At 34.4% G+C, this 22,393-nt stretch overlaps 4 protein-coding genes across 4 annotated transcripts; 3 read left to right on the top strand and 1 right to left on the bottom strand.

Annotated features, from left to right (window-relative positions):
- Nucleotides 1–1,465: 1,465 nt before the first annotated feature.
- Nucleotides 1,466–6,669, bottom strand: LOC114190917 (serine/threonine-protein kinase PBS1-like). The gene is made up of 5 exons (XM_028079995.2): nt 6,239–6,669; nt 5,777–6,000; nt 5,502–5,691; nt 2,300–2,691; nt 1,466–2,178 (listed from the first exon to the last, which is right to left on the bottom strand). The coding sequence occupies exons 1-5, from the start codon at nt 6,390–6,392 to the stop codon at nt 1,720–1,722; spliced, it is 1,419 nt and encodes a 472-aa protein (XP_027935796.1). The 5' UTR covers nt 6,393–6,669; the 3' UTR covers nt 1,466–1,719.
- Nucleotides 6,670–7,064: 395 nt separating this feature from the next.
- LOC114190916 (exocyst complex component EXO70C1) lies at nt 7,065–9,435 on the top strand. Its single transcript, XM_028079992.2, has one exon. The coding sequence runs from the start codon at nt 7,409–7,411 to the stop codon at nt 9,191–9,193; it is 1,785 nt and encodes a 594-aa protein (XP_027935793.1). The 5' UTR covers nt 7,065–7,408; the 3' UTR covers nt 9,194–9,435.
- Nucleotides 9,436–9,614: 179 nt separating this feature from the next.
- LOC114192107 (uncharacterized) lies at nt 9,615–15,762 on the top strand. The gene is made up of 9 exons (XM_028081697.2): nt 9,615–9,903; nt 9,987–10,318; nt 11,888–12,037; nt 12,304–12,447; nt 13,006–13,162; nt 13,687–13,859; nt 13,999–14,054; nt 14,213–14,315; nt 14,934–15,762. Exons 1-9 carry the CDS (start codon nt 9,693–9,695, stop codon nt 15,021–15,023), a joined length of 1,416 nt encoding a protein of 471 aa, XP_027937498.2. The 5' UTR covers nt 9,615–9,692; the 3' UTR covers nt 15,024–15,762.
- A 1,102-nt stretch (nt 15,763–16,864) lies between these two features.
- Nucleotides 16,865–19,547, top strand: PNSL5 (cyclophilin 20-2). The gene is made up of 5 exons (XM_028081996.2): nt 16,865–17,011; nt 17,117–17,527; nt 17,618–17,672; nt 17,900–17,985; nt 19,263–19,547. The coding sequence occupies exons 1-5, from the start codon at nt 16,970–16,972 to the stop codon at nt 19,413–19,415; spliced, it is 747 nt and encodes a 248-aa protein (XP_027937797.1). The 5' UTR covers nt 16,865–16,969; the 3' UTR covers nt 19,416–19,547.
- Nucleotides 19,548–22,393: the final 2,846 nt, after the last annotated feature.

The following is a 22,393-nucleotide window of genomic DNA, read 5'->3' as shown; positions in this document are numbered from 1 at the left end:
ATCAGGACAAAGATTTGTAAAAAATAATGATATTTTGATATATATTTTTTTATTTATTTTTAATCAATTGTTCTAATCACCTTAGATCATTACATCAGATTACATCACTAAAAAAAATCAAAAAGAATAATTGAATGATGATTAGAAGAGTGGATTAAAAGTGTGTTAAAAAAGTGAGTTAAAATATTATTTTCCAATTTTATTATCCTTTACAAAGAAGTATATATATGATATATACACATTTTGTTATATATTAGAATAATATAAATGATAATAAAATATAAGTTATTATCAAAATAATAATATAAATAATAATAATAATAATAATAATAATAAAATTAAAATTAACTCATGTTTTATTTTAAAATAATTTATACTAACAATAATTTATTTAAAATTACATTTTAAACACTAAAATAAATAATAATATTACAATTTTATAGATTAAAATATTTTTTAATCTATTAAATCAATCTCACTCAAACTTTCACAAATTTATTTTTTCATTCCTCATTAACTTTCTCCTAATCAAAACAACTTTACTTTTACCTCACTTTCTCTTCCAATATATTCAAATCCACTGTGATTCATCTTTTGAATCACTTTTTTTTTTTTTATAAATTCAGAATTATTCTATTGTAATTAACCTAATTGATTTTCTGTAATTTATATTCTTATTATTAACTTTTTTTTATGTTTTATAATAATGCAATAAAATCTAATTGTACTAACACTTTAATTTATACTAATGCAATGGTCTTATAAGATCCACAATTTTTTTTATGTTTTATTTGTTTGTTGGTATATATATATATATATATATATATATATATATATATTTAAGATAATTTTTTTTTAATTCCTATGACCTAAAGTCTTATTTTTTGTGCCATCACGACATACTTTAATAAAACTCAATTCTTAGTTCTATAAGCATACATTTAATAAAACAATTTTCTAAAACTCAAGTCTTAATCTTATTTGGGCAATGTATTATTTTTCATTTAATTTTATTGTGAAAAACGTGAATGCATATAACTTTTTATTTGACCCTTTTTAAATTTGGCTCTTATATATAACTGATTAATTTTCCAAGGTCCATGAAAAAAACTTGAAAGGAAAACTTTCAACATGATTATAATTGTTTACAAGTTAAAAATTTTGACCAAACCCATTTTTCCCAAATAAATAAGAAGTATTTTTTTTTTCAAATATAAATCCAAGCATACAATCTATAACGAATAATTTTTATGTAATCAATCATAAACAATTAAAAATATTCAAGTACAATACAAGTTTTAGATATTAAAAAGATATTGATTGTCTATGATCCTTTTAAATAAAATTTGCTTGTTAAAAAAAGAAAATTGCATTTTAGTGAGAGCAGGGATGAGCAGAAGACATAAGAGGGAAACTTGGATTCTGGTATTTTAGGTAAGAAAGAGTAAATGAGTTGGAAAAAGCATTATCAAAAATCGAGGGTGTCATAACCTTAACCTCCTACTTGTAAGAAATAATGTACACTCTCCAAAAGTCCAAGTCCAATGTGTCGTGTGCAGGAGGTAAATCAAAGATACATAAAAGAAAGCTAAGTGCATAAAAGGGGTGATTTTGGACGGAAGAAATGGGCGCAAAACAGATTCTAAAAGGAGTAGAATCCGGTGGTGACACAGAAGAGGAAGAGGAAGAGGGTGATGGGAATAGTACAATGGAGAGAGACTAGGCGTTAGAAGCATCAAAACTGCCCTGCGCACTTTGTCGTCTTTTCTCTCTCCAATTCTCTCCCCACATCTTTGCTTCAGCCACCGCACGTTCTCTATCAAGATCCCTGTTGTTTAACATCCTTGCAGTTTCACGTGGGGACTCATCTTTCTCACACCCTTCCAAATCCCATCTCCTTCCAGATCCTCCACCTTGCTCAGTTTTCAATATTCTTCCACCCTGATCATCTCTGTTCCTTTTATCATCACCACCTCCCTTATGGTCATATGCCTGGTTCGCTAGAAAAGACAGGGCTGTCACCACATCCCCAATCAGAGGACGCGCTGCGGCCTGTTCTTGAATGCACATTGATGCCACTGCAAGAGCTTGGTAAAGTCCCCGCATCGGATACCGTCCATGCAGCTCTGGATCTGCTAACTTTGGAAACTTTCTCCGGTCATTGAACAGTGGACGTGCCTGATCCAACATATATATAAAACCATCATTACATTACCACTCTGCTGTTGTTAACTATGCACAAGTTAATGTAATGCAAGCCAAACTAATCGAGACAAGGAAGGATTGAACGACTACTCACCCATGTGACAAGGTTTTGTTCTCCATGGGGTCGAGTGCTGTCAATGGCTTTACGCCCAGTAATCAGCTCCAAGAACACTACCCCAAAACTATATACATCAGACTTCACAGTCAGCTGTCCAGTCATAGCATATTCTGGGGCACAGTAGCCATAAGTTCCCATGACACGGGTGGAGACGTGTGATTTATCACCAACTGGACCCAGCTTTGCAAGCCCAAAGTCTGAAAGCTTTGGATGATAATCTTCGTCAAGTAATATATTAGACGATTTGAAATCTCTATAAATGACAGGAGGATTTGCTTTGTCGTGAAGGTATTCCAATCCTTTTGCTGCCCCAGCAGCTATTTTCATCCTAGTGTTCCAATCCAATGGTTCCTTATCCGGGGGAAGATCTGCACTCAAGTCCATAAATAACATTAGAAGACAGGTGATGTAAAAGACGAGTCATTTATTCTCCAATCTGACCAAAGTTCCGAGATGCTAATCAATCATTAGAAGGCATATAAGATGATCGCAAGGGAAAATCGAAACATTTCTAGCAGACTATATATTTGTTATCAGATCATCACATGTATCACATTCCTTTTCCATAGATAGCAAAACCATGGAAAGATAGTCTAAACACTTGGATGGATTGGCTTTATTACAAAAGGCTTCATATTTGAACAGCCAGAGCCACTTCATAGCATATCCATGGTGCATGGTGAAAAATAAACTCTAGTGTGACAACTTAATTCTTTTATCTATGTCCCTCTTGAAGAGGCCAAAGCAGCACCTTGAATGTGTAGAAGATGCTTTCCTCCATCCTTCTCGTTAAATTTATAGTGTAAAAGTTTCATTAGTCATTTAGACACAATCTGCTATTCTATGATATCTCGCAATTTGAGACCATAATGCATATTAAATAGTTACCTTCCTTTATATTATTTTCTTTCAACCTAGAAATTTAATGTTTAGGTTCCAAATCCTAAATTGTCAATTCGTTGTTAGAACCAGTGTACTTAAACGAAGGCAGAACCAGAAAAAAACACACAGCAGCAAATATTGAGATTCCACTCATGAATTGCCGCGCTAATTTTTAAATAATGAATCATAATTTGTATCAAAGCATAAAATTCAAATACAAATAAAAAAAACTATTCCCTGTATATAATTTCATATAGATGATAAATAGTGATCTATGATTCTTTTTTAACTAGAAATAGATAAAACAACTTAAGCATAGATCGTAAAAAAATATATAATTTCCTATACATGATACATAGTGTTCTACGTAAAACATTTAAACTATAGAAATAGATAAAACAACTTAAGCAGAAATCTATTAAGTTTGTGAAGTGTTTATTTTACAAGAATGATATCTTATTAGAGTACATGCATTGAATGAGCGAGTTACTTAAATAATATCTTAGTGTTTTCTTATTCAAGATAGGATTATTTACTTATCTTATTTCCTTATTTGGACAAGATTTAGCAACTTGTTCTAGGTTGCCTCTTCAACAAAAAAAGAGGAATCATAACTGAACTACAATAACAATTTAGGCATTTGAAATATTGGAGATTTGTTGGTCTATCAAAGCGCCAATAGCATGGCAGAACAGAACCCCAGTGGGTTCCACCATATTGGTATGGGTAGTGATATCGACACTGTAATGTTCGCCTTAGCCTAGTAAGAGTTACCAGGGCTGCAGAGCATGGTCCGATGTTAAGATCCAATAGCAAGGTCTAAAATTTCAGTCCCACGTTGAAAGTACGAGATTCTAATGTGGGATTTATAAGGTTTCGGATTATCCATACAACAACTATCTTTGCAATATGTTTCTCCCAAGGTTCTCATCATGGGCCTTTGAAATCTTATTCGCATCCTGCAACAACCATCTCTAGTAAAACTATTTGGAAAATAAGAAGACTAAAACAACAAATACAGAGTATATACTTGCTGTAAGGGACATCCTAGCCAAACTTGACTCTAAACAAAAAAGTAGTATTAATCAGGGCCGTCAGAGATCCTGCCCAAGAATAGTAATTAGAATAGTAATTTGAATAATAATAGAAATTTGTATCAGGTTTCACAGAGGACAAATTTCTACCGAGAAACATGGTGGCTGGCGACTAATTTTTGTTGGGGAACTTGACTGGCTACTTTTCCTGGAATCTCCCCTCCCAAGCACGTTTTTCACATTCACAAAACTCGAGGGCACATTGTTTAACGGAACCGAGTACATTACCATTCGGACAAATGTCTTGTTGGTCAAAATTTTTATTTAATTTTAATTTTGTTTTTATTTTCACATAATTGTGGAGGAAGAGTTAGGCTCTCTTAATTTTTTTAGACTGAGCGGATATTAATTATTTAGTTTTCTCTATGAAAAAGCCTGGCTCCATGGGCAAAATTCTCTATCAGTGGTGCAGATGATTTATTGAGCAAGCTACTTGCTCAAATCAAGATCATACTTCCTCGAGACAGAAGAAACTTTCACGACAGTGCAATGGAAAAAACAACAATTCTTAACAGCTACAGCCATATACTTTATAGAGGCAAAGCATGGAATATAATAAACCCAGAGCACATAATATGATGATCATAGCAGCATCCGTGTTCATGTGAAAGGGCAAAACTCTACACACAATTCTTTATCACCATAATAAGCTCCAGACAAAAAAAAATGTGTGTAGTTCAAATCACCGAAAGGGAATTTTTCTTTATAAATACGTATGCAAGAAAATTAAACACATACTATAGAAGACAAAGACACAAGAACAGGTTACCTTGCAACGAGAAACGAGATTCTAAGATAGAAAAGCAAAGTACGTCCTATAATAAACTGACTACTACCGGTTTTAATTTCAGTACAGATAATCGATTTAAAGAATCAAATTATACTTTTCTGTATTGCAAAGTATATAGTGGTAATTTAGAGTAAAGCATAATTTGATTACAGGTGTTAGATAATGTAACATGGGTGCGTACGACTTTGGTAAGAAACCCTAAACCACAGATATAATCTTATCCTGCCATGTATTAGTACTACCGCATAAAGACAGCACAGATACTAACTAGAATTACATAGTTTGGAAAAGCATTAGCCACTGATCTTGGTGATCAGGATATTCTAACAGAGAATACTGACCATCAAATACTGAACTAAAATTAAAAAAAAATTGTAATGATTGAATTGGGAGGAGTAGAGAAGAAGAATACCATGAAGGTGGTCTTCCAATGATCCCAATGGCATAAACTCATAAACCAAGAGGCGTTGGTCCCCGTCCGCACAGTATCCAATGAGATTGACAAGATTAGGGTGGTGTAGAAGACTGAGCATGAGAACCTCCACGAGGAATTCCCGGTTGCCCTGAAGACCGTTTCTGTCTAACTGTTTAACAGCCACAGCCTGTAGAGGTAAAGGAACAAATGTGAGGAGTTAGTGAGAAGTGAAAGGTGGATAGAGGACTAATAGAACAGAAAGAAAGAATTACCTGACCAGTGGTTTCAAGGCGGCCCTTGTAGACCCTTCCGAAACCACCTTCCCCCAAAAAGGATTGGGGTCTGAAATTTTTGGTTGCGGCTGCCAGCTCACGGAATGTGAAAATTTGTGCAGCAATTTGTCCAGGAGGTCCATCCTTGAGAGCAGCCAATTCCCTTTTGGAGTCACCATTATTAGCATTGCCATTGCTTGATGAGCGTAGCTTGTCTGCTCCAGCTATACAATGGAAATTAAGCAAAACCATATTAAGAAGAAAGAAGTGTGTGCCGAATACTTGAATTTAATAAGAAATTAAGATATACAGAAAAGGATGCGTGATGTGATGGGATGAGACGGGGAAGGTAGCATAAACTAATACAGGATCTGATTTCAATCTGGTTCGTCAGATCAGATCAAGCAGAGTATTGGGATTACATATTTTGTATAAATAAAAAAAGAAGAAAAAAGAACTAACCAGACGCAGAGGGCAGTCTGGACATACGAGAGGGGATAGGGGGATTAAGATCATGATCGTGATGATGATGATGAAGATGATGATGGTTTTCCTGGTGAGGATTGGGATTCAGCTTCTCGTCTTCCCTCGAATCGAAACAAGAAAAGCAACCCATTCCAGTTTCCTCTTAAGTCACGCGCAGACACACTCAATCAACCAATCAGTCAAAGCCTCATCTTCCAATCCAATCCTAAACAAAACCAAACTAAAACTAAAGAGATTGTACGGTTGGAAGGAAGAAAGAAAGGATGAATTTGCGTAACAAAGTGGTTGGAAGGAGAAGAAGAGAGTTGGGTGGTTTGATTATGCGCGTACAAGTTAAGTTAGTGGTTCCACTTTCACACTTCCGCCACTGCCAGAAGAAACACCCAGGGGCTTTCCTTTGGATTTAATTGGGCTGGGTTGGATCCTATGTATTAAATACTTTAATAAAAAAGATACAAAACTAAAAGCAGAAATGTCCTAAATTTTATCATTTGAGAATTATTATTTTCTTAAAAACTAGCTTTAATTTTATTTTGGTCTTTCAATTCTTTGGCTGTTTTAAATATTCGCTCCTAATTTACCATATTTTAATAGCGTGGGTTAGTTAAATTAAATCTCTCAAATACTAATTATAATTCTGTTATTTTAATGCTTCCTGAATTGGAATTTGATTAAGTGATGTTGACTGGTGAGATAATTAGTGAGTTAAGACCCGCTGGGTTCACACAAGAAAAGCATATAAAATATAGTTTGACATAAAAAGAAGGAAATATGTGAAAATAATAAAAGAGAGGGAAATGAGGAAAAGATATAGAAGAGAAAAAAATAGATTGGACAGAAGCGAAGCAGAAAGAACGGAATGCCAGGCTTGTTCCCATTTGGGTCAGCGGTCAAGACAGGACGAGCGAGGCAGCACCACCAAAATAGCTACAAAGTAAAAGGAAACAAAATATAGAATAGAAGAGAATAGAAAGTTACATTAGGAGATAACTCATCTGGTTGCAGTGAAATGAAGAAAATAATGAAGAAAGATGAATTACACGGTTCATCCTGTGAGCTGGAATCTGGGGTTTTCCCGCCCGAACCCCCTGTGCAATTCATATGATAACAACAATCACTGAAATTGAACGTTAATGTGAAGAGGCGATGGAGATGTCATCACGAACGAACGAGGTGGAACATGTTTCTCCTGCAGATGGCGTCCCTGAGCTGTTGAAAGAGTTGGAGCGTATGGTGGATAGATACATGGCGAGGAGCAATTTTATTTGGGAGGATGACGAGGCAGAAGAAGAGGACAAGCCCCTCTTGCAATTCCTGGACTTGGTGGATCGCATCTCCACCGCTTCCTCTTCTTTTTCTTCCTCTTCCTCCTCCTCCACTGTTATTGCCTCCCAGGAAGAGTCGGACCAGATCGCCTTGGTCCTAGAAAAAGCAATGTCCCTGCTAGAGAAACACCTTTCTTATCTTCTATATGAGGACCCCAAATCCAAACCACCCAACAAATCCCTCTCCTTTGGTTCTCCTTCCCACCTCTCTCCCGTTCCCGAGTCCCCCTCCCCTAGGCCATCCCACCAGGATCACCACTCCCAAGACCCCTTTGATTTCTCTCCTCAAAAGGTTTCTACTTTGAACAAGATCGCCACTTCCATGATCGCAGCCGGCTACCACATTGAGTGTTACTTGGTTTTTGCCAGTTTCAGGCGGACTGCTTTCAGAACTACGCTCCAAACATTTGGATTCGGGAACACCAAGATGGAAGATTTGTGTAAAATGCCATGGGAGTCTCTTGAAGCCGAAATTGCAACGTGGAATCAAGTCGTTTGGCACTGCACCACCGTGCTTTTCAAGTCTGAACGAAAGCTTTACGAATCCATCTTCCCCGATCATCCCTCTATTTCTCAAAACTTGTTCTGCGATCTTGCACGACAAGTCATCGTCCATTTGCTCAACTTTGCACAGTGTGCTGTTCTGACGAAATGGACCACAGAGAAACTGTTCAAATTTCTAGATATGTACGAGACCCTGAGGGAAGACGTTGTCGGGGGTTCCTATCTGGAGTCGGGAGCTAAGGAGCTGGCGTATGAGGCAGACACCGCAAAGGACATGATAGTAGAGGCCATTATGGCCATGTTTTGTGATCTGAAGAACTCGATCAAGAACGACAACGAAAGGATTCCTGTTCCGAACGGTGCAGTGCACCCCTTGACTCGGTATGTTATGAACTATCTAAAATATGCATGCGAGTACAAGGATACGTTGGAGGAAGTGTTTGAGCAAGGAGAAAGGAGAAATGAGAAGGAGATGGATGAAGTGGAAGATGTGGAGAAGCGGAAGAATTCGGGTTTTGCAGCGCAGTTGATGAACATAATGGATCTTTTGGATGCAAATGTGGAAAGGAAATCACAGTTGTACAGGGACGATGCTCTGAGGTATTTTTTTCTGATGAACAACGGGAGATACGTAGTGCAGAAGGTGAAAGGGTGTGAGGAGCTTCATGAGCTGATGGGTGACAACTGGTGCAGGAGGAGACAGTCGGGTCTGAGGTTGTACCACAAGTGTTATCAGAGGGAAACCTGGACTAAGGTGCTGCAGTGCCTGAAGCCGGAGGGGCTGCAGCAGGGGACTGGGAACAAGGTCTCCAAACAGCTCGTGAAGGAAAGGTTCAAATGCTTCAATCGGATGTTTGAAGAGATACACAAGTGCCAGAGTTGTTGGATGGTGAGCGATCAGCAACTGCAGTCTGAACTCAGAGTTTCCATCTCCTCTTTGGTCATCCCCGCCTACCGCTCCTTCGTTGGAAGATTCAAACAACATCTTGAATCAACCAGACACATCGACAAGTATATCAAGTACCACCCAGACGACATTGAGCTTTTGATTGATGATTTCTTTGCCGGTAACGCTGCCTCCATGCCTCGAAGGAGGACATGAACCAAGACACAACATCCTCCACTCTCCTACCAAACATTATCACCACACTTTCAAACTATTTCATTCCTTTTCTTTTCACTTCTCCTGTAATCTTAATCTTTATCTTCCTCTTAGTTAATCCTCATTGATGATAGTTTAGTTTTAAACTGAACTCATCTACAATTTAATTCATTTTATTTTTGTCAAAAAAATTATATTACTTTTAACCCTTTCGATATAGGACTTTTATTTACTATTTTAAATTCTTATTTTAATTTAATTTTCAAAGTACTATGAAGATAAACAAACACGTTCTTATTTTTAATAAAAAGTTATTCCAACTCTCTCACTAATACCATAATATATATATATATATATATATATATATATATATATATATTAGTCCTTAAATTATTACGTAACTTTCAAGATACTGATTCAAGAAGAAAAAGAATAAAATAAGTATCGGTATAGTTTTGTAGAGTAAAGTGACGAAGAGAGGAGAAAAGGGGTGGTGGAGATGGAGAAAGAGAGAGAGAGGGAGGTGTTGACTGTGCTGCACGGTGGTATGATCATAACCATGGACGAGGAGCAGCGAGTGTTTAGGGATGGGGGAATCGTGGTCGAAGGAGATAGAATCAAAGCTATTGGACAATCTGCAGAAATTCTTGCTGAATTTTCTGATGTGGCCCGCCACATCCTCGATCTCACCGGCCATATCTTACTCCCTGGTTCTCGCTCTTTCTTTTTCCTTTTTCGGTTTGATATTGCTATGAAATGAAAATGTAAACAATCTAAAGCAGTGGAGGGACAGGATTTATTAACACCCACGTCCATAGTTCCCAACAACTGGCTAGAGGCATAGCTGATGATGTGGACTTGATGACCTGGTTGCATCACCGCATCTGGCCCTACGAATCCAACATGACCCAGAACGATTCTTACCTCTCTACTTTGCTTTGCGGGATTGAACTCATTCACTCCGGCGTAACCTGTTTTGCGGAAGCTGGGGGTCAACATGTGTCTCAAATGGCTAGAGCAGTCAGCTTACTGGGTCTGCGAGCTTGTTTAACCGAGTCCACTATGGACTCTGGCCACGGTTTGCCTCCATCCTGGGCCACTCGAACCACGGATCATTGCATTCAGGTCTCTCTCTATTCAAACTCCCAAGTAATATTCATTCATTATTCACACTTACCGTCTTTAAAACCATCCACACTTACCATCTCTAAAACCAGATTGCAGTAAGATAGTTTTGTGAAGCTGACAAACCAAAGAAGTATCTTTATCTTCAAAACCTGGAGGTTTAGTCGTGTAAACCTCTTCATCAAGAAACTCATCAACAAAGACATTGTTAACATGTAACTGAAACAAAGACCACTTGTAAGCAACAACAAAAAGTAGAATAATGCAAAAGGAGACGGTTTGTATAACTAGATAAAGTCTCATTAAAGTTGAAACCATACTGTAAATTGAAACCCTTGGCAACTAATCCCATTTGGGTTTCCCATAACACAGAACACCCGTTTACAACCACTAGTATGAAAATTAGGGGGAAGAGGAACTAAAGACCGGGTATTCTTCCATTGAAGAGCAAGAAGTTCATCTTGCATAGCACCAAACCACTTTGTATCCTGTAAGGCAATTTTGACAATCTTTGGTTCCACATTGGCAACAAGGAGAGATGGAATAACCCTGGGTTGAACAATACCAGATTTAGAATGAGTATTGAGAGGACAACGTGGTACAATGTGTTTGGTGGCACGGTTCAGAATTAGAAGTTAGGATCTATGGAAAATACAAGATAAAAAAGGATAGGTTTGGCAGAAGCTAAGAAAGAGTATCAACTAGCTCTGAATAGCATATTGAAACTGACAAGTAATATCATTACCGAAAATTATAAAAATGGGTGAATTGCGTACTAAGGCCCCAATATATGGACAGATGAGTACTGCATAATGGATGGTTGTTCAATGTTAGATCTACAGAGGGAGTTTTAGTAGGGAGAAAAAACACCAATGAAACCTGAGTCCAACCACATAAGGGATTGACACTACTCTCAACCCAAAACCTTAAGGTAATGAGTTCATGGGTCTTTATTCTTATATAGTGCTCTACTTTCTCAAATTTAATCAATGTAGGACTTAGACTCACACTTGGATTCCTAACAATCTCCCCCTCAGTGGATGAGTCCCTTCAACCACATTGGTACACTCCCCCTCCAGCGGAAGCATTCCCAATCACGAGTACTTTTCTATCCTGTACCACCCACTTTTGATACTAGGACCATACTGCACTCGTTTGAGCCGATTTTAACCATAGCCTCTGATACCACTTGTTAGGTTTTTATAAGGAGGGGTATCACTGGGGAGATACAACACATCAATGAGACATGAACCCAACTACATAAGACATTGACACCACTCTCAAGCAAAAACCTTAAAGCAATGGGTTTATGAGTCTTTATTATTATATAGTGCTCTACTTTCTTGTGGGACTTAGACCCACACTTGGACTCCTAACATTTAATAGTACTAGTAACAAACTACAACTGTCACTACAATAAATACAGATAGCTAACGAGCTGTTCAGAAACTATTAACCAAATAGAAACAAACTAGATATTACAAAAAAGGAGAAAAGTATATCTCTAAGTCTTTACTAATCCATTTCATTTCACAAATGACTCTACTCTTACTTTCTTCTGATATGCAGTCTCAAAAGGACAATTATGACAAGTACCACAACACAGCCCATGGCCGCATCAGAATCTGGTTTGGAATTCGACAAATCATGAACTCTACTCCTCGCTTGCTTATCGAAACAAGAGATGCTGCAACACAACTCAAAACTGGAATACACATGGTACCCACTCCTTTTCTTTTCTACAAACCTTTTACGGAAAAACAAGAACAACATAACCACTTCATTCTCTAACTTTTAGATCGAGTTGGGTGGGGCTGTTTTCATCAACAACATTAATTTGATTATTCAAAATGGCCTATACAATAATGGGAGGAGTTCTAAATCATTACCATTTATTTTTTTATTCATACTAGCAAGTGGTGTATTAAACTAGCCAGCGCAATACTTATCCACCAATGTCCTCACCTGACATGCAAAACTGTTAGCATGTTGCAGAGATACCGTATGAGAACCAACTAGTCAGGGATGTTCACAAAGTAGATCACGGAACTGTTACATACTTGGACAAGATAGATTTCCTTCAAAGCAATCTGCTAGCAGCTCACTCAGTTTGGCTTGATAATAACGAGGTAAATTTTTGCCCCTTTAAACATGATTATACCTCTTTCAACAAAACCTAATTCTGTTCTTAAATTTCTATTATTTTCTAACTTGTGGTGAGTTCAATTTTGGGTGATGCTGATATGCAAGCAAACACCCATGACTGTTTATTTCTTGATATGCACCACGACTAACTAAATACTTTCTTATTTCAAATTCTATCTCACAACTTCATTTGGCTTGCTTCAGATCCACATGTTTTGGGTTTCTCAGGATATCTTCCTGCCTGGTAGTTGAGAGACTGATTCCCACAATATAATTGAGACTCTTGTTATTTTTTCCCCATATCCAGTGGATTTTGGATCGAAACCAAATCCCTCTTTGTACTTAGGCAGACAGATTCCATCATTTACCTCTTTCCCGTTATAAGGATTTTATTCCGAGTTATTTTTTAGTTGGAAAGACAGAAGAGACAGAAAGCATAAACATAACCTTTCCTCTGCCACATTTAAAAGTTTGTTGGAATAGTAACCAATCCTCGAGTTAGTGTGATAAACAGTAATTATTCCTGCATAATATTTTTTCAGATATCTCTTCTTTCAAGATCAGGGGTCAAAGTGTCCCACTGTCCTGCTGCTGCAATGCGAATGCTTGGATTTGCACCTGTAAGGGAGATGCTTGATACTGGCGTTTGTGTCTCTCTGGGAACTGATGGGGCCCCATCAAACAATCGCATGAGCATCGGTTCATCTCAACTCTAAACTTTTGAATTCTTTTTTACTTGCTTTATAATTGCACTAGATTCAACAATTTCGCATTAGTATTTAAGCAGTTTCTTCCTACACCTCATCATTTTGGATTTTACTTTTCGGAACGCATTAAATCATCCGGCAGACACTCACTACTGTACTCCTATTCTGAAAAAATATTTCCGGAATTGATTTAGTGCGGAAAATAAAATTTGGAATGATGAGTACAGGGAGGAATGCATGAAGAAACTGCCTAGTATTTACTATTTAGCTGACCCAAGTATGCAAATTTAATTTGTTATGTGAAGAATTTTTATTTACTTGTGTGAAGAACTTTTATTTTCAATATAGTATTAAATAGACCACAGAAGCAACCTACCCTCTCAAGGCAGGACAGGTTCATCTAAGATAATGAACACCAAACCCTCACCTGAACGTGAAATAGTGGGAGTCTCTAGCCGCATGGAAAATGTACACTTTTAGTGGATTGAAATTTTCATTTCTAAATTGTATTTGCAGTTGATGAGATGTACCTAGCTTCTCTAATTAATAAAGGACGGGAAGTTTATGCTAATGGAACTACAGATCCAACAGCATTGCCAGCTGAAACTATTCTTAAAATGGTTACAGTTAATGGTGCAAAGTCGGTATTGTGGGATGACGAACTAGGTTCTCTTGAGGTTGGGAAAAAGGTTCGTATTGGTTCACATCATTCGTAAAGTGTAATTATTATGATTTTTTTCTCTCCCTTCTAACTTTTTTCTTTATGTTGAAATATTCCCCTGTTAATCGGAACCGAAGCTGACAGTGTTTGTGATTGTGATTTAATAGGCGGACATTGTTGTAGTCAATCCTTCCTCTTGGACTATGGTTCCTGTTCATGACTGGTACGAACCCATTACATAATTGCTACTTCTGTTAATTATACAGACATTTTATGAGCTTATGAAATAATGTATTGGCTGGCTGCATTCAGCTCGCTTTACTATCACACCTTTCAAAGACCTTTTCAAGTTAGTACATTTACTGTCTACACAATGTGCAGCATTTCCAGCATAGTGTATAGCATGCGATCAGAAAATGTGGTATCTGTCATGTGCAATGGCTTATGGATAATGAAGAACAAGAAGATTATAAACGTGGACGAGGTATTATATTGGATAGTTTTTCTTATGTGGAATGTGAATCAATTCTATATTAGATTGAGAATCCATTCAATAATATTAATTGGCTTAATGAACTAACACTTAAATTGAATAAGGAATGAAGAAGGAATAAGAAGAAAGAAAATAGAAAGAATGAAAAAAGAAGATAAATAGAGTAGAATAAATGTTGTTTCACTGGTTAAAATGAAAAATTAAAACTCCATTTATCTGGGTGAGTGAAAAATAGATAAATATACAAAAATCATCTTAATTAATCAAAATCCAAATTTAATTTATTATAAATCTATTAATTTTTAACATATAATTGCTCTTGATTTTTTTTTATGCTTTAAAGAATTGTTTTATTCTTTTTAAAGAAACTATAACATAAGAAAGGCTTCCGCTATCTCCTACTTTGCATGCCTTGAGATGAGTATTTCTTACTCCTCCTTTTCCTTTACTTTCTTCTTGAACTTGACACACGTAATTTCGCTTGATAAACTTACTAAAAAGATCATATAGAGAGCTCATATCAATTATGTTTCAATTGGCCAAGTGTTTCTTCTTTTTTCATTACTCGTCGGTCGCTGGAGAAGTTTAATTTGTATTCCATGATGACAGGAAGAAGTTATTTTGAAGGCAAAAGAAGCTTCTGTTGAACTTCTGAAGAGGGCAGGCATAACATTACGAAGCAGAATGAACATGATTTGAATATGTGGTAGTGAGTATATACACATTGTCTATGATAAGCGCTTGATGCAACACAGGAAATAATGTAGACATTACAGTATCTATGAACTTAGTTGTATGGATGATGATCTTACAGAGTGAGCGTTAGAGCTGTCAAAATATGTTGGAACTCGCGAGCCAATCCGGCTCATCACGGGTTTGGGCCGGGTTGGATTGAAATTTTTTTACAAATTTCAATACGGGTTGATTTTTATCCGGCTCATTTAGAACCCGGCTCATCCGGTCGCACAAAACTGATAGATAAGAAATTGATTTCTCTCGATATATTCGAAAATAGAATTCGATTTTGTGATGATGAAACTAAAAAAAAATATTTAACTAAAAGAAAAGATCCTTTGTTAAACGGACCCTTCCGTGGACAAATAAAAAACGGTTTTTCAACCTCAATCCAACATGAAAAAACTTACAAAAAAAATAACATTTTTATAAATAAAATTCAAGATATCTTTCTTTATAATAAGATTTCTAAAAAGAATAATAGTAATTCTCCAAAATTAGAGGAAAATAGAAAAACATTTGATAAAAAATTATTAGTAACTACATTTCTTTTTAATCTAATCAGTCAATTTCCGTGGTGAGTCAGGTTGGTGCTGATAAAAGGGTTACATAAGTCTTTTTATTTTTTTATTAAGTTGACTTTACATTTGGGTCATGTTAAGGTGTTTTTTTATTCAATACATAAATAATTTGTATTTTTTTATTTTGGTTTGTATTTGAATTGTATAAAAGTTTATTTAGACTTTAATTATAATTACAATTTAGTTTTGACTAAAAAAAATAAAAAAATAATTTTTTTTTTAATTAAGTGAATCCGTGAGCCAACCCATTTAACTCGTCAACCTGTGGTGGATTGGGCCGGATTCGAATTTTTTTGGCTCGCTAAAAAGTGAGTCAGGTTGGGTTGGTTCACTAAATCATCAATTCATCGTGGATTGAGTCGGATCAGACCGGATTATCCGTTTTGACAATTCTAATAAGCATGCATTACTATGTAATTTGGTAAAGAGAGAGATTGTATCTTTGAAAATTATTTAGTTTTTCAATTATCTTTTACCTACTAGTTGTCAAAATCTCAACATACAATTACAATAAGAATACAAAAATTCCATACATGTATTTATCAATTAAACAGGTTATTAATTATTATTTTTAAATGAATTTCAACGACTATAACCGAAAGGAACAAAAATAGTCTATATAAAAATAAAATGACAAATATTGAATTAACAGGACTAGAATAAAAGTTTTTAAAACTAAGCCATAATACAATAAATAGTATTTCGATTTTAATACAATGAATAAAATTATAACTTTTGTAAGTTTTAAGATCATTAATTTTGTTTGAACTTCAATGGTTGATATAATTGATATTTAATGTTAATATGGAATTCAAGAAACTTTTTACTCTTCATTAATTTTCTATTTCAATAAACACAATTATGTGTTCAATGAAGTGGTAACACTTCTAATAAAATTAAGGGATAAATAGTTTTGTTTTAAAATTATTTTTAAAAGTGATGCTTCGTATTTAAGCTAAATTTATACATATTTCGTTCATGTATTTTATAAAAGTACGTAAAGTATTTCTTATGTATCAAAGGAAGTTTCATACATTTGAATATATTTTACATGATTCTTTGTGTAATGTACAAAGATAAAATAGGTATATAATTTGATTTAAAATAAAAACACAAATGTTCGAAATAAATTAAAATTAAAACATATTTAATCTTAAAATGAATTAAAATTGTAAAGTTGTGGAAATAAGATTATGGTTTTTTAAGAGGATGGGATGAGTTGGATTGGAGGGATAGGATAGTAATTTGTGTGGTGACGGAGTAGAGTTTAAGATAGTAATATATCTGTTGTTAGATTGAGAGTGGCAGTGGCAGTTGCAGACTCAATCCATGGCAGCTGCATTTGCATCTTCGACTACCACATTCAGACCGGTAATCACTGCTATTCTCTGGTCCAAATCAACATTATTATTATTATTAGTAGTAGTATTAGTATTTATTATTTATGATATGATTCGCTTGTGTTTGCTTTGTCAGTCAAATCTTGCAGATATCAAAGGTTTGCATCTACCTAACCCTAATCCTAATATCCTCAAGCTCAGGACGCGGAGGTCTGGGTTTGGCGGTTGTCATGGAGTGACATTGAGTGTGAAAGAAAGGGGAGTTGATAGGGGTTTGAGGGTTCGGGCGAGTTCTTCTTCGGTGGAGGACGCAAGTGTTCAGGCCAAAGTGACTCAGAAAGTATTCTTCGACATCAGTATCGGAAATCCAGTTGGGAAGCTTGTCGGAAGGGTTGTGATTGGACTGTACGGCGACGATGTTCCCCAAACAGCCGAGAACTTCCGAGCCCTCTGCACCGGAGAGAAGGGCTTTGGGTATAAGGGCTCTACCTTCCATCGTGTTATCAAGGATTTCATGATTCAAGGGGGCGATTTTGACAAGGGAAATGTATCTATCTATCTATCTCCCGATCTCTCTATCTTTCTTCTCTTTCCCATTTTCCCATTCTAATTATTTTCTAACCATCATATATTTCAGGGAACCGGAGGCAAGAGTATATATGGTCGCACTTTCAAAGATGAGAATTTTATTTGTCAGTTCCTCACTCCCTTACTTCCCACTTTACATTTATTTCCCCTTCCTGCTTTCAATTTCTAAACACCTCGTAATTTCACCTGCCTTTCTTTTTCCAACTTTTTCTTATTCTTATTATTTAACAAATGCCCCTGCAACCTCTTCTCATTAGATTCCTCCATCTCCCCGCATATTATTGATATTGCAAATATATATTAATAATACTCATATCTACAATATCTCCAGTGTCTCATACTGGACCGGGTGTTGTTAGCATGGCAAATGCAGGTCCCAACACGAATGGGAGTCAGTTTTTCATATGCACTGTCAAGGTATATTCCTCTTCTTCTATATTTTCCAATTATCTATCTTCTTCTAATGAAACTCCAACCCACCACACCTAGACAGATAAGTTTGAGCCATAATGTTGTCTAACACTATGCTGTCTTTCAATAAACAGCTGTGCTACATTTCTAACACGAAGACTGTTTTTTAACTTTTAAGATTCCTGCCTTTACAAAACAAAAACGCTTGTTCTGCAACTCGTATCAACTTCTAACTTTATTGGCAACTTTTACGTATAATCTTTGCATATTATTCTGTGAAATTATGTTAAAAATCATTGGTTTCATATGTGAAAACCCCAAATGTAGAAAATAGCAATTTTAGATGTATTATAATCAAGGTTGTCAAGGTTACCATTCTACTTAGGATCAAGAGGGGATGCAAGATCATGAAATGTAGGATCGTAGTATCCTACCAAAATGTAAAGTTATACATTTATACTGATACCGAAATGGAAAAGAAATTATAAATGACAACACTAGAGAAGACTTAAAACTGAAATTTCATAACCTTAAATCCCTAGCATCCAAAACTAGTCGCAGTAATCACTTAGATATTAGATAAGGTTTGCTGAAAAATAATCCTGAGCTGCATCTTCATTAATCTCATCGCCACTTTCTCAAGCATTTGAACACCAAATTCATCAATAGGTGCAGCTGATACAGTAGAAGCACTACTAGCGTTCACGGTTGAAACAGAAAGAGGGTTGAGACTTGAGAGACTTAGAGATCTGATTGCTGGATAGACAGTACGCACATTCGCAGCAAGTCTGAATGCACAGCAACAAACAAATTCAGAAATCAGAAACTAGAGATTGAGAGAGATGGGAGGGAGTGACCAAGAGACAGAGAGAATTGGGTTGGCCGTGTAAGGTTCTTAGGTCTGATACTGAGAGAGAACAAACTGATTCAGGGATGAAAGTAAGGTTAAAATGCATTCAGGCAAATCGGCTTCGCATGATCAGAATGAAGTCTGATTCCGCAATCTTGCTCCAATCCTACTACAATGGTCCCACTGATGGATTTTAGTAATGATCCAGCTAGGGAGCAGATTTATAAGGTCTTGAAATGGAGCTAGTCATGGTTTAGCTAGTGATCCTGACAGCATTAATTATAAATTATACTTAAAAGAACTACGTGGTGTCAACAATCTAAAATTTATTAATACTTATGATGAAATGTTAGAAAACTCTTGATGTTTACTTATCTGAAATTGTTTCTGTTCCTTGGTTTTGATATAATCAATTGATTTGATGAATTGGCAGACACCATGGTTGGATCAGAGACATGTTGTATTTGGCCAAGTTTTGGAAGGTATGGACATTGTTAGGTTGATCGAATCCCAGGAGACAGATAGGGGTGACCGTCCTATAAAAAAGGTGACCATCAGCGACTGCGGTGAGCTTCCAATTGCTTGAGGTGATTCTTGTGTATTTTGTTGGTCACGGTCTTTTTCTTCTATTAACTTGTTGAGATTGAGAAAAAACTCCTGCTTTATGGAAATTTTTGTTCGACTATTCTTAAGAGAATCTCAGTAACCTTTTTTTTCATGCTGAACCTAAAACTTTTAGCAGTCACCTGTGTTCTGGTAGAATTACGGTCAAGTTCGAAAATTTAATACCTGTTTGAGTGGTATCTCCTTAAGCCAAAGTGCAGATTTCATGGGGAAATGGATGTCAAATTAATATCGTTGCAAGTGACTTGTGCGAGACTTTTTTGTGACCGATTTTTGTGTTATCATCGAATTTGGATTTACTATCGGCCCTTGAAGAATGTCATATAATTCTACCCATGGATGGATATCCTTCTCTTGAGTTGTAACAATTTTATATTTTGGATTAATAATGAAATAAATATAAAATAATTAGCAGGAAAAAGATTTAGAGAGGATAAAAATAAAAGAATAAAGGGAAAAACCTGTGTTTTGAATCACAAGAGAAGGAATGAAATACTTTTTCCACCTGTGTGGATGAATAAGTTAAAAGGGGAAGGAAAATAAATTTCGTAAATGTTTTTTGTATCAAGTAAATTAATTTTGTACTGTTGTTTTTGAGCAAAATTATATTATTATTTTATAAAGTTTTTATATTATAAAAGAGTTATTTAATTTTTAAAAATATTTCAGTTACAATTTCTGCTGTGAGAAGAAATATAAGTCGGTGAATTTTAGATTCTAATTTTTTTTCTCCTTTTAAATCACCCAAAACAAAAGTGAAGCCATTTTAAATGATTACCTTCTCTTGTTGAACCAAGTTGCTGCTGCTGCCGTTTCTTGTAGTCATTGTTGTTACTCTAACTTCTTCATTGTACTTCTAACTGAACTTTCATTATTCACTAGATTCTCTGAGAGGAAAAAGAATAAGAACGTAAAGAATAAAACGTTGTGTTTCTAGTATTTTTCCTTTTTTATATTATAATAGATTTTTTTTTTTAAAATTTTTCATATTCTTAATAATTTGTATATAAATTATTAGTCTAATTGTTATATTTTATTTTCTCTGCACTATTCAAAATTATATAAAATAAATATAAACATTAGTTTAAAATCAAGAATTATATGTTAATTTTTTATTTTTTATTTTGAAAAACATTAAATTGCATTTTAAATAAACTTAAAAACCAAATATTCGATTAAAAGAAAACGTTGATTTAATAAAAACAATAAAGATATCATGCGTACATGCATGCTTTGTAAAAAGTAAAAACAAAATTAGAAACATAATTTAAAATAAATATATTAAATAAATTAAAATTATGTTTCTAAGCACAATTTCAATAAAAGAAAAAGGAAAATGTTTGAAAGCAAAAATTTGTCAATGAAAAACAAATTAAATAAAACACGTGTTTGGAAGAATAATTTCTTTATTATTCATAAAAATTATAAAATTTGTCTATTTTAATAGTAAAAGAAATAAATTACAGCTCTCTGGAAAGAGAAAAAATGTGACAACAACATAAATTGATTGATAGCCACAGGTTAAGAAATTAGCAGTTAAATGATGTTTTGCAGATGTTTGTTGTGGTTGTCTTTAATATGCAAATATGCTATCACAATTAATGGAGCTACCCAACACCCCCATCATTTCCTTCTCTTCACCCCTTTTTTACGGAATTCAAAACTTTACCTAAAATCATTTTTAGATACGTTAATGTTTGTTTACACCATATCATATCATATGAACCGCGTCATTTAAGTTAAATATATTTTTAATCTTTTAATTTTAAGTGAAAAATAAAATTATTTTTTTTAAAATTTTTGAATCAATTTAGTGTCTTATTTTTAAAAATGTGTAGATTTAATTATTTAAATTAATTTTTTTAAGTTTATTTGACATTTCAAATGTGTTTCTAAACTAATATTGAAGTTAACCTGTGTTAAATCGTGTAAAAAAATTAAAATACTATAATGAAATGTATTTAAAAATTAAATAAATTTAATAAAATTTGATTAAAATGATTAAATTTATATATTTATAGAATTAAATGACTAAATTATTTTAAAATTTATAATAAGAATTATTTTCAATTTTCACTAAAAATTGAAAGACAAAAAATATATTTGACAAAAAATATATTTAACTCAAATTATCAATATTAACTTTGGATAAAAGTTGAGATCAGTGTAATTATTAGTTTTGGAACTCATTATCTCATATTCAACCTAACTATTGTAAAGGGTTCACAAAAACAAACTTACCCAATTCATGGCCTCACTCAAACCACTTAATTGGAATTAAGTAAGGTTGATTGGTTGGATTCTTACCAAGATTCATTGAAAGATAAAACAATCACCACTCTTGCTTCAAAATAATTTCTTTAAAATTAATAATTTTATAAATTTATTATTAGTGAGATGGTAATTAAGATTTGTTTCTTTTAATAATAAATTATACGATCACTTTATTTAATATATATATATATATATATATATATATATATATTCAAACAATAATATATCATTTTATTATTCGACTCCTAAAGTTGCACGTCTGTACATGTATTTAGTTCCATCACAGTTTTCAACACAAACAACAAAGAAAAAGTATATTTGTTTACCTATTGCTCTCAATACTTTTGGAAAATTTGATGAAAAACGTTTATGACGGCAAGTGTTTGATATTCATTATAAAACAAAACAATAGAACATTGACTAAATATATGGAGAGTTAGTTGATATTTTTAGGGAATTGGTCCCTGATAGGGTAGTCATGAAAGGCCTATCTTTCTCAACAAGATTTTTTGATGACATCATAATCAAATATTTATTTTGGTGATCAACTTATATTTAGTGCGAAAATTGAACTTAAAAAAATAATTTTTATATTTTGTAAAAGTTTGTGCTTCCGACTACATTATATATTATTATATTATATTAAGTTTATGAAAAAATTTCGTA

This window comes from Vigna unguiculata, chromosome 7, assembly GCF_037176805.1.
Source record: "Vigna unguiculata cultivar grain cowpea cultivar isolate G323 ecotype 2 chromosome 7, ASM3717680v1, whole genome shotgun sequence".
In the NCBI taxonomy this organism is placed as follows: Eukaryota; Viridiplantae; Streptophyta; class Magnoliopsida; order Fabales; family Fabaceae; genus Vigna; species Vigna unguiculata.
Note: the sequence above shows the minus strand (reverse complement) of the source record. Positions and strands in the feature narration are given on the sequence as shown.

Coding starts and splice junctions, on each gene's coding strand:
- LOC114190917 (XM_028079995.2), bottom strand. CDS start 6,392: ATGGGTTGCTTTTCTTGTTTCGATTCGAGGGAAGACGAGAAGCTGAAT. Junction 5,692..5,776: donor GCCTTGAAACCACTGGTCAG/GTAATTCTTTCT, acceptor TTACCTCTACAG/GCTGTGGCTGTTAAACAGTT. Junction 2,692..5,501: donor ATTGGAAGACCACCTTCATG/GTATTCTTCTTC, acceptor ACTTGAGTGCAG/ATCTTCCCCCGGATAAGGAA.
- PNSL5 (XM_028081996.2), top strand. CDS start 16,970: ATGGCAGCTGCATTTGCATCTTCGACTACCACATTCAGACCG. Junction 17,528..17,617: donor GCGATTTTGACAAGGGAAAT/GTATCTATCTAT, acceptor CATATATTTCAG/GGAACCGGAGGCAAGAGTAT. Junction 17,986..19,262: donor TTTTCATATGCACTGTCAAG/GTATATTCCTCT, acceptor ATGAATTGGCAG/ACACCATGGTTGGATCAGAG.
- LOC114192107 (XM_028081697.2), top strand. CDS start 9,693: ATGGAGAAAGAGAGAGAGAGGGAGGTGTTGACTGTGCTGCACGGTGGT. Junction 12,038..12,303: donor TCAAAACTGGAATACACATG/GTACCCACTCCT, acceptor CAAAACTGTTAG/CATGTTGCAGAGATACCGTA. Junction 12,448..13,005: donor TTTGGCTTGATAATAACGAG/GTAAATTTTTGC, acceptor ATATTTTTTCAG/ATATCTCTTCTTTCAAGATC.
- LOC114190916 (XM_028079992.2), top strand. CDS start 7,409: ATGGAGATGTCATCACGAACGAACGAGGTGGAACATGTTTCTCCTGCA.